Source organism: Hirundo rustica, chromosome 5 (assembly GCF_015227805.2).
Source record: "Hirundo rustica isolate bHirRus1 chromosome 5, bHirRus1.pri.v3, whole genome shotgun sequence".
Classification (NCBI taxonomy): Eukaryota; Metazoa; Chordata; class Aves; order Passeriformes; family Hirundinidae; genus Hirundo; species Hirundo rustica.
Genome location: NC_053454.1, coordinates 61,878,196 through 61,893,565, shown reverse-complemented (window position 1 = coordinate 61,893,565; position 15,370 = coordinate 61,878,196). Strand labels below are relative to the sequence as shown.

General features: G+C 53.9%; 2 protein-coding genes across 2 annotated transcripts in view; one reads left to right on the top strand and one right to left on the bottom strand.

The window, feature by feature from the left end:
- The window catches only part of CCNI (cyclin I), a 23,485-nt gene extending 13,070 nt beyond the window's left edge, over positions 1 to 10,415 (top strand). Inside the window, exons 3-7 of the mRNA XM_040064289.1 lie at positions 4,420 to 4,554; positions 6,908 to 6,982; positions 7,140 to 7,280; positions 7,993 to 8,223; positions 8,811 to 10,415. Coding sequence (XP_039920223.1) covers positions 4,420 to 4,554; positions 6,908 to 6,982; positions 7,140 to 7,280; positions 7,993 to 8,223; positions 8,811 to 9,272 — 1,044 coding nt within the window. The 3' untranslated portion in view covers positions 9,273 to 10,415. The remainder of the gene's footprint in view (positions 1 to 4,419; positions 4,555 to 6,907; positions 6,983 to 7,139; positions 7,281 to 7,992; positions 8,224 to 8,810) is intronic.
- SEPTIN11 (septin 11) overlaps positions 10,409 to 15,370 on the bottom strand; it is a 48,814-nt gene continuing 43,852 nt past the window's right edge. Inside the window, exon 10 of the mRNA XM_040064285.2 lies at positions 10,409 to 15,370. Within this exon, the coding sequence (XP_039920219.1) occupies positions 15,355 to 15,370 (16 nt within the window). The 3' untranslated portion in view covers positions 10,409 to 15,354.

Genomic DNA, 15,370 nt, shown 5'->3' with positions numbered 1-15,370 from the left:
CTTACGGTAAACCAGGCTGTCATTCCCTGCTGGCTGTACTCCTGGGGTGATTACAATGTAGGGAGATAAGATTACAGGATAACAAGATAGGGTAGCCAAACCAGATTCATAGGGGAAGATTTCACAGGGATGAGGCATTTGCCTTTCTGCCTTGGTGAAGTTGGTTCTGGTGGCTCAGAAACCACCACCTGCCTCAGGCAGACTTCCCAGCAATCAGTCCCTCCTCTGTGCTTGCCCTTGCTCCTGGAATTTCCACCCCCAAAACTCATGTCTTGGTGTAACCTTTTTCTTTCTATTTTCCTGCATCTCAGCTCAGACATTGATGTTATCAGTGCCGTGCTACTAAATGTTTTCTAGCAGTAAGGGATCACAAACTAAGAGTGGAAGCTGCGTGTGGGTGAGTGTGAGATGTAGGAAGGTCAGAGGGAGAGGAGAGCATAAACACAGCTGCCTGCTCAGGAGAAACCTGGACTTGGGAGGCCGTGGAGCAGCTGAGAACACTCCTGTCTGTAATCACACATTTCCCTCTGTTCCTACGGTTCATGACACCCAGCTTGTCCGACTGTCCTGTGTTCCCCCAGCAGTCACTTTGGTGATGGTGCAGGCACGGACATGCAGTGTGAATTACCCTATTTTCTGCAATATCTGGGAGAAGGTCAGATTCCCTGACATTCACTGCCGCCTTCTGAAAGCAGCTGCAGCAGCCTAAAACCTGCCTTGCACGACACCGTTGTTTATTTTCCGTGGCAATCGGGAAATCTGCATCCTTCTGTGGATCAGATCTGGCATCCCAAAGCGTGTGGAACTTTCCGTTCCCTGCTCCAAGGGTGGAGCTGCTGCACAGAGGTTTAATGAACTCACCTGCTTTGCCAGTGACAGAACGTTGAGTGCGTCTGCAGAAATCCAATGATCTGATTTGAGAAACTAGGGAGGTATTTTTGGGGAGTAAACTTTCTGTTTTGACTCTTCAGGAGAAATTTTTGTTTCTGGTGTTTAAAACCGGAACAAACTCAGTTTCTAAAAATGTGTCAGTTGAGGTCTTTGACAGGAAGAAAGAAACCCACAGAAGCAGGAAGACTTTCCATATTTAGGATGGGGTGCAGAATCTGTTGGGGACTTTGTTCCTCATGATTTAATGTACCTGATTCTTAAGTTTTGTTTGTACTTGTCTAAAAATTGATATTCCCTCTTTTAAATGCAGGCCAGTATTTTGGGTATGTGCACCATACCAAAGCCAGATATCACCAAGGCTTTTCAGCCTGAAAAAACAGTGGGCTGAGTCTCGAACCTCCTCCTGCTTCTGAATGGATTTGGAATTTTTTCCCTTCTGGTTCCCTCCCCCCCAACCCCCATGGATTATATGAGGTGCAGGTGACATTCTGGAGTTTTCTTGGAATTCCTTCAGGAGTTTTCTTGGGATTAAAGTTTGAGAAATGGAGCCATAAAGACTGGTCGAAGGTTGATTTTTGCATGTTACCGAGTAATTTTGTGGCTGAGAGGCGTGTCAGTGAAGGCTTTTGGATTTATTTTTATAGAAAGAGAGTGTCGGTTGTGTCGTGCCTCCTTTCTTTCCTGTTCTGGCTCACTCTGTCTCCCCGCTGGTTCTCTGTACCTCTTGAGGAATCTGGAGAGCTCAGTTTATTTCCAGTCCTACTAAAGGTCACCTGCTCACTGCCCAGGAGCCCACAGGGACCAGGCAGCAACAGATATGGGGAAAAAGCAGAACACCTGTCTGGGACAGGAGACATTAAGGAAAAGATTATCAGCTGAGGTGTTTTCTCTCAATTAGGCAGCAGTGCAATAGAGTTGTGGTTGAGTTCACAGATAATACTTAATTTTAGCCTACACATTCCACAAGTCTCAAGGTATGAGAGAGATCAGCATCCCTAGAGATGATTTGTTCTGTGCTTGCTCTGGAGCACCCATGTCTTGGCCCCTGGTTCTCCTGCCTGGAGCAGGGGTGACACACAGAAAGTACCTCTGGCCCAAGGAGGAGCCTTTGCTTTCTACCCAAAGGGACTTCCTCACTTTCAGCTCCCAGAGTGTCTCAGTTTTGCTTTTAGTTTCAATTAACTACGGATCAGTGACCTCGCTGCTTAATTAATTTTACTGTGCTGCATTTTGTTATTTGTGTTCTGAGGGTGTCACAGAGACACCTCTGAGAGAGAGAGAGGGATAGAGCCAGGTATTTGTGTGGGAAGCTCCTTGCCCTGCGTGGAGCAGCAGCAGCAGGGTTTGTGGGGGCGGGGGGACCACTTCTCACTCCTGCTGCCTGTCTACTCAACCTGGCTCTAACAACCTTTGCTGCTGTTTAAGCTCACCTGTCTGGGTGAGGGGATTCTGCCCCCATTCTCCTGCTCCTTTATTTGCAGATAGGGTCTGGAGTAGACACCCTTCTCGTGGGGTGCCAGAAAGAGCTAGAGATTCCCCTCCTTTCCTTTGCTTCCCATGCAGTTCTTAAGGAGCCAGTTTAATTTTGGAGCCTTCCTTGTGCTGGACATGCACGGCGCTGAGCGTGCTTTGGAGTGCTGCTTCCTCCCACAGGCACTGTGGGGCTGGTGTTGGTTTAATGTCCCATCGCAGCTACGCTGTGAGTTTGGGTCAAACACTTTTCCCTTCACACAGGGAAGTACAGGTCCTGCAGGCACTGCGTGTACAGCTGCTGCTGCTCCCTGAGTTCCAGCCCCGCTGGGAATGCTCACCCCAAGTCTGAAGCGGTGCCTTTTGGCTGCCCACGAAGGGCAGCAAGATCAAAGGCCAGGCCTTGAGAGGGTTGGGGAGGGGAGGCAGCAGAGAGAGAAAGAGAGAGAGAGAGAGAGAGAGAGAGAGAGAGAGAGAGAGAGAGTGTGTCTCATACCCTTCCCAGCCGTGCTGTTTTTAGGAGAAGACCTCACCTTTTGCCTGGGCCAGGAAGCAGCGCGTAGCCAGGACAGACACCACTGGGAGCTGTGGAAGCTGCTGCCTGTTCTGGTGGGATCGAGCAGGAGCAGGATTTGCCAGGGATGGAAGGGCTCGGGGGGTGGTGGTGTTGAAATGCCTCCATGCTTCTGAGGCAGAGCCCTCCCTCCCCAGCAGGAACACCACACGTGCCATATCCAACCCCCTCCTCGAGCGTTCCCCTTTCTTCCCCGCAGGTACCGCCCAGGTCCCTTCTCACTCTCAGGAGCACCTTGAGCAGAGCAGTCAATAACCTCTCCTGGTGTGTGGTGTGTTCATTGTGCTCCTGGGCCCTCCTGCCCCCAGGGAAGCTCACACTTCACCCTGGAACTGCATCGATGATTTTAGAAAGAACCAGTGTTTCTTGGAGAAAATAGCAGGTGCTTCTTATTCAAGAGCCAGGCTGTAGCCGAGCAGCAGCTGAGAGCAGAGGCCCACCTGGAGCAGCAGACAGTGCTGGTGACCTTGGGGCACTGCTGGGGCTCAGGGCACAACACGGCCACTGTTACTGTCTGTGGAAGGTACACAAAGGTGTTTCTGTGGTAGCCTGAAATAATTCTTTTGTATCAGTATTGGGGTGGTTTTATTCTAAATTCCTGCTGCTTTGCCCTCGCAGCATTACTGGGGGCAGTTACAGCCCAGCTTTTCATGCTTCTGGACACATCCGTGCTGATCATCCCCAATAATCCCCATTGGAGTGAGACCAGACAATTCCTTGGTTGATGTGAAAGGCTCTAGGAAAGCTGGAGATACTTCTGAACTGGATCACGGGGAGGGATTTTGTGTCAGTGACTGAGCTGTGTGCATGTGGTTGAAATTTAGCTGTTGTCCAAACGGATCGATGGGGGAGACAATGGGCAAACGCCTAAACCCAACACCAAACCCAAGCTGCAGGCAAAGCTGTAGCTGCTGCCTCCCCGTTCACTGAGCCACTGAGAGCCTTGGGTCAGTTGTTGGCAATTTTCTTTATTTTAACAGGTACTGAGCTAAAAAAATCCCCACAGTTTGAAGAGAAAAAAAACCTTTCCCCACAAAACACCTACAGAGTTCCTCCACTCTGCTGTTGGCAAGGGGGGGTTGTTCCAGCTGGGAATTTCTGTGCATCTGCATGGTTCTGAGGAGGTTAAAAAAATAAAAAAAAAAAATAATAACCAAATAATTAATAAAACTCTGGGAACTCTCTGGAGCTGAGCCTGCTAGTGCTTGACAAACTACAAGTCACCCATCCTCTTTTCCCCACTGTACAGTGACACGAGTGAGGTTTGGGATCGCTGTAAGGAAAGTTGTCTTTTCCAGGGCAGGTTTTTGGGATGGGATAAGTAACTGCAGGGACAAAGCGATGACTGGGGCTGGCTCCGGGCTCCCGCCTTTCCAAAGGAGGCTTTATTTCAGTGCTGAGTGACTCCTGCAGATGTAAAGCCTCCTGTCCTTTGGGACTTTCTCAGCCCTCGTGTAAGAGCAGTCTGTCTTTCTCTCCCCCAGGATGTAGCCATTTCTCCAAGGCAGAGGGATGAGGTCATCCAGTGGCTGGCCAAGCTCAAGTACCAGTTCCACCTTTACCCAGAAACGCTCGCCCTGGCCATCAGCCTCTTGGACAGGTTTTTAGCAGCAGTAAAGGTAAATATTTGCAGCTCCCCAGATGGGAGCCGATTCCCGCCCCAGTGCACGGTCGGTGTGTGCAGTCCGAGTGGTGTGGCCGGATGGAAGCGCTTCCTTCGCCCGGCCCCCACCCCTGCCCTGCTCACACGTGGGTGGGCAGCACCTGCTCTGCTCTGGAGCCAGAGCCGGGGGTGGTTTGGGCACCTAGAGAGCGTTCCCTGCCTCAGCCTGGGCTGACTCGGGAAGGCAAAGGCAGTGCCTGTGGGCCCCAGGCCAGTCCTCGGACAGCAGCACCAGGGACTGGCCCTGCTCACCTCCATGGCTGCATTCCTCCCATCTGTACCACCCTGAAATGCTGGGGCCCCTGCTAGCAGGAAAACAGCTGGGAAAAGAACTGAGGAGAGGTTTGGGCCTGGCAAGGGGGCTGGTGCAGGGAAATGGGGGGGAAAAAATGGGTGAAGAAGGTTTAAACACAGTGGCTTTTGAGGGAGTAGTTCCCTACCAAGTTGCTCTGCAGCCTGATGGACTCCATCTTGGACTGATGTCTGAGGGGTGGGAAGGAAAAGGGGAAGCAAACACATCTGCAGGCTGTGTGACAGCTGTGCCCTCCTGCTGTGCTGAACCCAGCTGGAATGGGTGAGCCCCTTGGGGTTTCAGGCTGTTCCCCCACAGAAACTGCTTAAAAGGAGGGGGGAAATACTAAGGCTCCCTTGCAAGTGGGACCTGCAGCCCCTCTGGCCCCCTCAGCTGGGCTGTGCTTTGTGCCTGCCAAGTGACCAAACACGCTGCTCCAGCCTGGTCCGGAGCTGTGAAGTCAGGCTTTGGAAGTTCATCTCTTGCCACATGGGCTCAGTTACATTCCGTGCTCAGCAGTCCGTGGTCTCACCTGCATGCGTCTCACCCCACACCATCACCGTGCTGGGCAAGCACTATCCCTTAGGAGATGGCAGCTGGAGGATGCATTCCGAGCCTGTGCCCTTGCTTTCCCGTTGTGAGAGACTTTGGTAGAACACAGGTGACATCATTCATTAACTCACCCCTTAAATATTAATAAATATTGATCATGTTTTCATGCAAGCCATGGAAATTATTATTTTTAAGAATCCAAAGTAGCTGATTTACTGAAATGCTGAGATGGCAAAGATTTAGATCCCTCAGGAGCCAGTGCCCTCAAGTGCAGGTTTTCTTTCAGCAAGTTGGAGCAGCCAAGGAGTCTGTACTGCAAGCGTGGGACTGCAAGTCCAGAGCCCACTGTGTGCTTGGGGCACTGAGCGGGAAGGGGGAGAGGGGCTATGCCTGGGTGAGCACTGGGGCTTCGTGCTCCCTCCCCAGTTTTCCTCTCCCACAAAGCTCATGCCTCTGATGCCGCTGAACTCCTGCATGTTCACCAGGGGCTTCTCTGAGGGATTTTATTATGAACACCACCAGTCCCTTCCCCAGAACAGACTTGGGGATTGCTGGGACTGGCTGTTACCCAGAGCCAGCAGTGTTGGTGTATCTCACTGCGCAGCACCCTTGGCAGGGCCCAGTCCCAGTCCTGCCCTAAGGGATTTCATCCCCTTGGACACCAAGTGCAGGTTGTGAGCGCAGGATTTTCACTTCTTTGCCTTCAGCATCTCTGACCACAGGCAGGAGAGCCCAGCTGCCAGGAGCTGCTCATGGCTCTGCAGCTGTGCCAGGGTTTAGGAACAGCCTCTGCCTTTCCAGCCTCAGCCATTCTGGAGGAGGCGGCCATGGCCAGTGGTTGTTCACTGCCAGTGGGAGTGAAGCCCCTTGTCAAGGTGGTCACATGTACAAAGATCACAAAAAATTTCCCCTCCGAATTCCTCTAACCTTGCCTTAAACCCATCTCCTTGTGGAAGGGATCAGCTCTCCCTCAGTAATCCCTGGGGCAGAGTTTTGGGAACTGCCATGTGAAATTACAAGGGGTCTTTTAAAAAGTTTTTCTGAGTTACACTTCCCCAGGTAAAGAGAGTGTCTTCCAATTCCCATTTCCCTTCCCATTCTGTGTGTGACCTGCAGCAGCACTCAGAGCAGAGCTCTGCTGCAGCAGGTGAAGTGGCTTTTCTGGGAGGGGACGAGCTCTGTTTAGGATTTTCTCTTTGCCAGTTCTGCTGCAGTGCCTAAACCCGAGCTCTTCCCAGTCCAGTGCTGCCCACTCCTGTCCCAGAGCTGGCAGATCCCTGCCCTGCCTGGTGTCACGGAGCAGGGATTTGTGCTTGGCACAGCTTGCCAGTGCCAGGGTGTCATCAGAGGTCAGCCTGCACATCCAGAAGGAGACCCTGGGGCTTGGGATGTCCCAGCAGAGAGATGTGGGCATCAATGCTGCATCACACTGACACAGAGCCCTCTCTGCTCTCCTGCCCCACAGGCCCGTCCAAAGTACCTGAACTGTATTGCAATCAGCTGCTTCTTCCTCGCTGCAAAGACCCTTGAGGAAGATGAGGTAACTGTTCCTCCTACTGTGGTACTGTCAGACTGTCTGCCCGCCCAGCCCTATCTTTGCTTGCTCCTGGTGGCTGCCACTTGCCAGGACAGGAGTGAAGCATTTGATGTGATTTCTCTAATGACTGGTTCTCTCTAATTTGCCTTGGCTTTTGCAGAGGATTCCAGTACTCAAACTGTTGGCTCGGGATAGCTTTTGTGGTTGTTCTCCAGCTGAAATTCGCAGAATGGAGAAGATCATCCTGGATAAACTGAACTGGGATCTTCACATGGCAACACCACTGGATTTCCTTCATATTGTAAGTAAAGGGCTACTGATGTTCTTTCTGGTGTCTGTCAGTGCAAACAACGTGTCAGGAAGCACCTAGACAAAAATTCTACCTGTAGGGGAGCAAAGACCTTGGAAGGAGACCTGTCACTCTCGAAGTGTAGTATCCAAAACGTGGGCCTGCCATCTGACCCTTTGGTCTGGTCTGGGGTGCGTTCAGCACAGATTCACAGCTCCTGAAAATTGTGCCCCTAACTTTTCACTGCCAGTGGTTTTCCTCAAAGCTAAACACCAGGCAGCAGGGAAACAAGGAGCGCAGCCATGGAGAAAGCCCCAAGGGTGGGCTGTGAGTGTGGGTCCCCGCCTGCTGCAGACCTGCACAGCCAAGAGCCAGATCCACACATGAGAGGAGATCAAGGGAGGTATCCTGAGGTGCTCTGTGGAATTCTACCTTCACTCCTTGCCTGAAGAGTTTGTTTAGGACCTCTGAATGCCACACGTGCACTGGAGAGAGAAGGGTGGATGGGAAGGCCTTTTGCAGAGCCCTAGAGCCCGGCGCCCACGCAGGTCCCACCAGAAAGGCTGCACCAAGCTTTGATGGGTTCAGCATGTCAGGTTTTTCCCCACGGGGTGGAAGTTGCCTCCAGGGTTAGACTGGAGGACCCTTGCGTGTCCGGCTGTTCCCAAGGTGCACCGTGGCCCGGCCAGCGCCGCCAGCTGCCTCCTGTGCTTGTGTCCCGCAGTTCCACGCCATGGCGGTGTCCAGCAGGCCGCAGCTCTTGGCCCTGCTGCCCACGCCGAGCCCCTCGCAGCACGTGGCGGCGCTCACCAAGCAGCTGCTGCACTGCATGGCCTGTTTCCAGCTGCTGCAGTTCAAGGGCTCCATGCTGGCGCTGGCCATCGTCAGCCTGGAGCTGGAGAAGCTGCTCCCGGACTGGCTGGCTCTCATCATCGAACTGCTCCAGAAGGCACAGGTGAGGAGGGCGGTGCACACGGAGCGGGGAGGGTCCGGGGCCACATCCTGCTGGGTGCTCCAGTGCTCCAGGCTAGCCGGGCCTTTGCCATTCCTTGCTGCCGATGGCTGCCTGCCGGTGCGCCTGTGTGGGGATGGCTGGGCCTCGGCCTGTGGGGACGGTGCTGCCAGGTCTCGGTCCTGACCACCTCCACTGGGTGACAGGGCGAGGAGCCGTGTGCCCTGATGGACACGGGCCCTTGCTGCACCAGGGAGAAAACACACCAGGGGAGAATTTAACATCAGTGGCTCTTCATTCATTCACAGCGTACAAGGAACCTTGCAGGTACTCTGGGAACACTGCTATAAACAGGCAGTGAGATCCTTTAATATCTCAAGAGTTCTGTCTCCTTCCCCCCACGATTCCCAGGAGGTGCAGGAAGGAGCAGGGGGTGTATCTTAGGAAATCATCGTGGTAGGGGTCCTGCGAGCAGCATGTTTTTGGCAAGTGAGGCATGCGGGTGGCCGGGGTGTTGGGAGCCCGTGCCCTCTCCTCACCCTGCCGGCGATCCTAAAACAGCGGTACCTTTGCTTGTCTTCCCACTCCAGATGGACAGCTCGCAGCTGATCCACTGCCGGGAGCTCGTGGCACATCACCTTTCCACTCTGCAGCCTTCTCTGCTGCCCAACTCTGTATATGTCTACAGTCCCCTCCAGCAGACCCTGGTGACCTGTAACAGAGGAGCGTTCCACCGCCAGCCCTCCTCTGTCCCAGGGCCGGGTTTCTCCCAGGACAACGGCCGGCCAGAAGCGCCCGTCACAGCTACAGCCGCGCTCTACCCGCGCCTGCCCGCCCTCGCCGGCGGCTGCAAGCCAGGCTCCGCCAAGCGCAAGGTGGAAGAGATGGAAGTGGACGACTTCTACGACGGCATCAAGCGCCTCTACAATGAAGACCTGGCTCCGGAGGCAGTGGCCCTGGAGAACATGGGCTCTGTTTGCGGCGCCGACGTCTCGCGGCAGGAGGGCAGCGTGTCCCCTTGCCCGCCTCTGCAGCCGGTGTCTGTCATGTAGCTGCGAGTGCCACCACGGGACCTGGCAAGCCCGTGTCCTTAGCGGGGCGAGAAGGGGCCGTACCTTGTCAGGCTGAACTGAAGGGAGCCAAAAGAAAACCAGGAAAAAGAAATCCCAACCCTTTTTTGAATTTTATTTCTTGTGCGGCTAATTATAGTTCCACTATTTAAGCACTTAAAAAACACAAAAAAGTATAAAAATCTAAAAAAAAGACCCAAAAATCAAACAAAAAAAAGTAGCAAAACCCCGTTCCTTCTTAGTGTTGTCAGTTCCACTGTTTTTCTGCTCCTGTGTGTTGTAACCCATTCTTCACATCCGAGAGTTCACATCAGCCCTGCGGAGCTGTTCCGGGTTTCCCAGCTAGCTAATGCCTCTCTGATCCCATTCCCACGTGCTCCTTGCTCCCTTTCTGCCTGCTCCTCTTTTAGTTCTCAGCCAGTCTCGTGCATGACGTTCTGTCCTGCCCCACCTCCACCACAGCTTGCTTTTGCCCTCCTAAACAGAAAACCTCTTTTGTTAATAGTTGGGTGTTTAAATGTGATAATATTGAAAAACTGGATTTAAACAAAAGATTAGGCAGGAAAAAACCCCAAACCAATGCTTGCAAGCTGCTCCACACTTCAGTAATTCCCACAGGAGTGTGAAGGTGCTCTGTGCTTCACACAGAGATTCTTCCCAATTAGACCAGTTTGCCTTTCCCAACAGAGAAAGCAGTTACTGGGTTTTGTATCACTAGAACTGAAACCATATTTTTCTTGCTGTGTTGCACTCAGTGTGGATTGTCACCAAAGCTTGGTTCTGTCCATCAAATGTTACCCTTTAGCTGTGCAGAGCCCGGTTCTCCCTGCACATTTCCCAGCACCGCTGGGTGAGGTGCCGGGGCAGCTGCGGACGCATGAGGTTTGGAACATGTGTCATTATCAGCCACAGAACCAAAACAAAACACCCCGACCCCCGAGTTTTGTGTTCATGTAACCTCTAACCAAGAGTCAGACTTTAACGCGTCTCCTCCTTGTGACACCCTGTTCTCAGAACACCCTGTCCCGACTGTAAGCTCTCTCCACAGCCCTGAGGAAGGTATCGTATCCAGAGCCATTGTACTGATGAACGCCTTCTGGTAGCAATAAAGAAAGTTGTCCTGGATTCCCAGTCTGGTGGTGTGCTTTTCTCCCAAGACCCGGCTTGGCTTTACCCAGAGGCTGCCGGGGAGCTGCTCTGTGCCAGACCCCTGGAGAGGACACGAGAGGCGTTGGGCAGCCAGGGGCTGCCAGCATGAACTCATTGCCTCTCCAGCCGTCCCAGCTTCAGCCCTGGCTCTGGTGCTCCTCACTCCAGGCTGCTGCTCTTCCAGGTTGAGTGCCTGACTGGAACACTGCTCCATGTCCCAGTCCTGGAGCCCCTCCTGCTCCCTGCCATTTTACTGTGCAGTCCACCACAACAGCCTTCCTTGGGTTCTGGCTTCTTCCTGCCATGGCTCAAAAAATGCCCCTCAAGACCACATTTCTCAGCAGGGTGTGTGTTTTCCTTCCCTTCCAGCCCTTCCTGCCATCCCTACGGTATTTTCAGTCCCTGACCTTCTCATCCCACGGCTCAGTTTTCCAAAGCCAGGCTGCTGAGCTGGCTCAAGGTGTCACTAACACACTCCCAAGCAAAGCACCCTGTCACCGCAGGATATCCCCAGTTCTGGGGCTCACCGCTTCCAGCCCATGGCACATTACACTTCTTTTCCAGTTAAATTACACTGCCTTCTCCCCCTTCCCACACTCTTTCCCTCCCAGGCTTCCCTGCTCGCAGCAGCAGCACACAGGCACTCACATGCACACAGGGAGAGGGGCTGGCACAAGGACAGGAGCAGGGAGCCTGTGCCAGCTGGCAGGGGCCTGGCTGGAACCAGCAAGGAGGGGAGCTGGGCCTCACGAGAGATCTGGGTGCCACTGGGGCAGTTTGCTGTCCCAGGTGTGCTGCAGCCACGGCTGTGCATCGCTCTGGGAAGGTAACTGTGTCCTTCCACTGTTTCCTGCTCCCCAAAGCCACAGGACGGGAGCAGGTCGTGCACTGCCTCACACTGGGCACAGCCCCGGCTCGTGCCAGCCCCGGGGGGAGAGCTCTGTCTTCCAAAATGCACCCAATTAACAGCATCACCATGGCTCCCCCAAAACAGCTCAGCATCCTTCCTGGCCTCCTTGTGCTGCCTGGAGCCGACCAAGCCCCGGTGCCGACTTGGCGAGCCCTGGGAAACAAACACCTGTAGAGGAAGGACTCAATCTCCTTGGCCGCCAAGGCAGCTTTCCTGCTCCCCAGTCCCAAACACAGGCATGTCCCAGCCTCGGTGGGCTGCAGAAAGAGACAGACACATTTTATTTCCTTGGTGTTGTGCACAAAGCCACCCCAATTCCCTTGTGCCAGACAACTCTAACACAAGGCTCAGGCACAAAGCCTGTCCCTGGTCCGGATGAGGCACCTCTGCAGCGTCCTGCTAGAGACCCCGGACGCTTGTGGGCACCTCTTTGGCTGCGGCACCCAACAGCACCCCATTGTTTTTGCTCTTCCCTGGAGCAAGTGCAGCAGCTGTCCCCTCCAGCCCCACCCTGCATCGCCCTCATCACCTTCAGCAGCAGGCTGACTTCTATGCTGCTCCCACTGTTGGAACACAGGGCCGTACTGGAACACTGCCAGGGCTCCTTGTTTCCCACAGGAAAACATTCTGTGATGCCCTTGACTCCTCACGTTCTTGTGACCTCCCCACAAATTTCACAGCACCCCAGTGCTTGGCGTCACCACCTCCCCAAGGCACCAACACAGGGTCTCTGCTCCAGTGGGGCTCAGAGCAGTGCAGGCCAGGAGCCCAGCACGTCCCTCAGGAGCACGGGGATAAAACCACTGCATTCACAAACCCCTTTGCTCAGTGCCCCAAGCCCAGGGAACTCGCCAGGGCACAGCAGCCACATCCCAGCACAGCACTGCTGCTTGTTTCCAAGCTTTCAGCTGCAATCTCAGCTCACCCTCACACACTGTGCTGTTCCCTGCAGCACCCGGCTTCCCTAAGCCCCTGAAGGACTTTTTCTCCAGACATGAGAGCATGGATCCTCTGCAGCAGCCACACAAGGGTTAACCCCAAAGCACAACTTTTCAACTGGGAGTGGATGAAGTGGTTTTCCCAGCTCTGCTGGGGAACACTTGGTGATGAATAACTTCCCTGAGCAGCCCCCTCCCCACGCTGACGCCTCTTCTCCAAGAGCTGCAGCCATGCAGGAAGCAGCTGAAGGCCATCCCGTCTCGCAGCCCTGCGCTGTGGGAAAGCCCCCACCGGCCTCTGGCAGCTCCGCCCTTCGTTCCACAGACACCGCCGGCAGCGTCCCTGCCTTCTGCTCCCTTCTCTCCGCCCTCTATCCACCACCGTGACTGTTTTCCTTATGGAACTTTCTCCCTGAATTTACCTTAAAAAAAAAAAAAAAAACCAACCCCAAAACCTTTTGCTGACACTGTTCACCCCTCAACAACGTAGGACGACAAACCCCGGAAGTTCAGTGCCTGCTCTGTAAGAAAACTGTTGAGCCCACTTCCTTCGAGCTAAGTGCCCGCTGAGTCCAGTTTGAGGATTTGGTGCCCGGCAGCTCGGCACGCAGCGCCATGGGGCTTTCGAAGAGTCACAGATAAATCCGGGCTGCAGGGGACCTCTAGAGGTCATGTGCTGCCCCCTCCTGCTCGCAGCAGGGCCGTGTCCTCCCTCACCTCTGCCTTTCCCCCTCGCCTGGCACGCTGCTGCTCCGCCCCGTTTCCCATTAGGGTCCTTCTCTAACTCTGCTATGTCCTTCTGCAGACGCGAAGTCCAGAGCTGCAAGCAGGACTCAAGGCACCGGCACAGCAAAACCCTACAGAGCCGCAAAATAAAGGCAGTCCGTGTGAGTATTGGCACTTGGGTTGCGCCCATCTGCTTCTCTTGATATTAAGCTTTTAAAATAATTCCATTTGGAGTTTAGGAGCAACAACAGCAAAAAGCTTCAAGGACTGAGGGGAAGATAAGGAGGGGATTCCCTCCCTAAAACAGAAGCCTGTAGGAGTCATCCAGTGGCTGGGGTGGCTGCTGGGCAAGTAGCCAGCGGGGCACCTGGGCAAGCTGCGGGCTACCACGGCTGCAGAGCCCAGAGCCAAGGCCCTTGGGCCCCCAGCAGCGGTCACTGACACTGCAGACTGGCACAGGTGCCACCACCGGAAGACACGACAGACTAAGCTGGGCATTTAATGGGCAAGGCACGTTCTCAGTCAGCAGTGACCACCTCTGTGTGCAGAGAACCCCGGGCCAGGGGGACACTGGCCTGCATGAGGCACAGGGGGGCTCGAGCACCAGCATTCCCTGAGCCCCAGCAGCCCTTGGCTGCATGGTTAGTCCCTATTTCCAGGCTGCATGGTTCCTCACTATGCTTTTCTGAAAATGTGCAGCTCAAGCCATGGCTTTTTGGTAGGGATGGGTGGTCCAGGGCATGCAAGGATCCCATCCTGCAAGTGGTGGTTCCCAGTTAAGACGAACACTCACAGAGTTCTGCAGAGCAAGAGAGGGATAGACACAGCCAAGGTTTAATCCAGCGATGGCCTCAGCCCTGCTTTGTGCTCGGAAGGCTGAACTGAGAACGTTTCAGACCTGGCCACCTGGTGGGAGGCACTGGGTTCCACCTGAGGCCCCTGCAGCCTCAAGGGAGGGGCAGGCTCTGGTTTTGGTATCACTGCAAATGCTGTCCCAAGCTACACTCGTGCAAATACACACAGCCCTTCAGGCTGGGCAACAGCCAGCAAGTCCAGCTACGTACCAGGCAAACGGGTACAGAACACGTGAGGCCAACACTCAATAACCTTTCTGAATGTATCTATAAAGTCACTTCTTTGGTTGCAAAGGTTTCCAGGACAAGCAGTTTTCCTTCCACCTGGCTGTGGGGAGGTGAACCTTGTCACTGAAGAGTGCTGCAAAATAGTGTGCTTCTGAAAAAAAAACCCCAGCAGATTTCAGCAGAGCCCCTCAGCAGCTGCCACGTCACCCACCGATTGCCAGAGGCCAAACCTACACCAACTCAGGGTAGCTGTACCTCAGCAGGTTAAATTCCTTGATTAAGGTTCACAGATGCAAAGAATAAATCACTAGTGTTCGGTTAAAAATAAAAGTGCATCACTCTACACAAAACAACGTCCCAAGAGGCTCAGGCTGCCTCCTTCCATCCATCCCAAACCAGCTGGAGGTCACTGCACACATTTACAGGTTTTGGTTTTACCTTCAAGCAATCCTTTGGCACTTCTCAAGCTTTTCAAATGAGTTCACTTCCAAAGTAAACAAGGTAGAAATTTTTAACAACTTGCCCACATTCAGGACTGTTAAAAAAATAATCACTAATTAGGCTTCATGAAAACAAAATGAAGTCCTCGATCTAAGTACAGGGGCAGTGCAGCTCAGCTGTAGAAAACCAGAATCCTGCTCTGCCCATAGCGAGGCACAGCCAGAAAATAAGGCCTTGACCATCCAGGACAGGCTCCATCAGTGCCACAGGATGCGACATCCAACTTCACACAGCGACACACTGAGAACGTCACCATGTCTATGGAGAGATTTCCAGCCACGCCAGAGGAACGCAGGATGCCCTTGAGACGAAGCTGTGGTGTCCAAAGCAGCCAGGCTTGAGGCAGAAACTAAATCCTCCAGCTACACACACTGACCCCCAGTCTGTCATTCTGTGTGTCACCAGCAGCGTGTGCATGCTATGGCAGAAAAAAACGGGGAGGGAGGCAAAAAACTCCGACGAACCCAGAGCAACGAGTCAGAGCGTGGCCGAGCTCCCTGCGGCAGCCGTTCCCTCTGGCAGTGCTGGAAGCCTGGACGCTGTCGGAGCCGCGCCGGGGGCGGGCAGATCCCGCACAGACACACAGCACAGCACACCCTCAGACGCACGGGTGGGAACAGAGGGGGGAGGAGAGGAGGGCAGACGTGATGGAGGAATGAGATGGCTCTTCTCCTGGCAGGGGTGCCCGCGTCCGCAGCTCTTCCAGTGCCCTATGGTCCACTGGGAGAGGGGGTCTGGGGGCTTTGGCAAGGTGACGGTTACATAAAGAAGAAG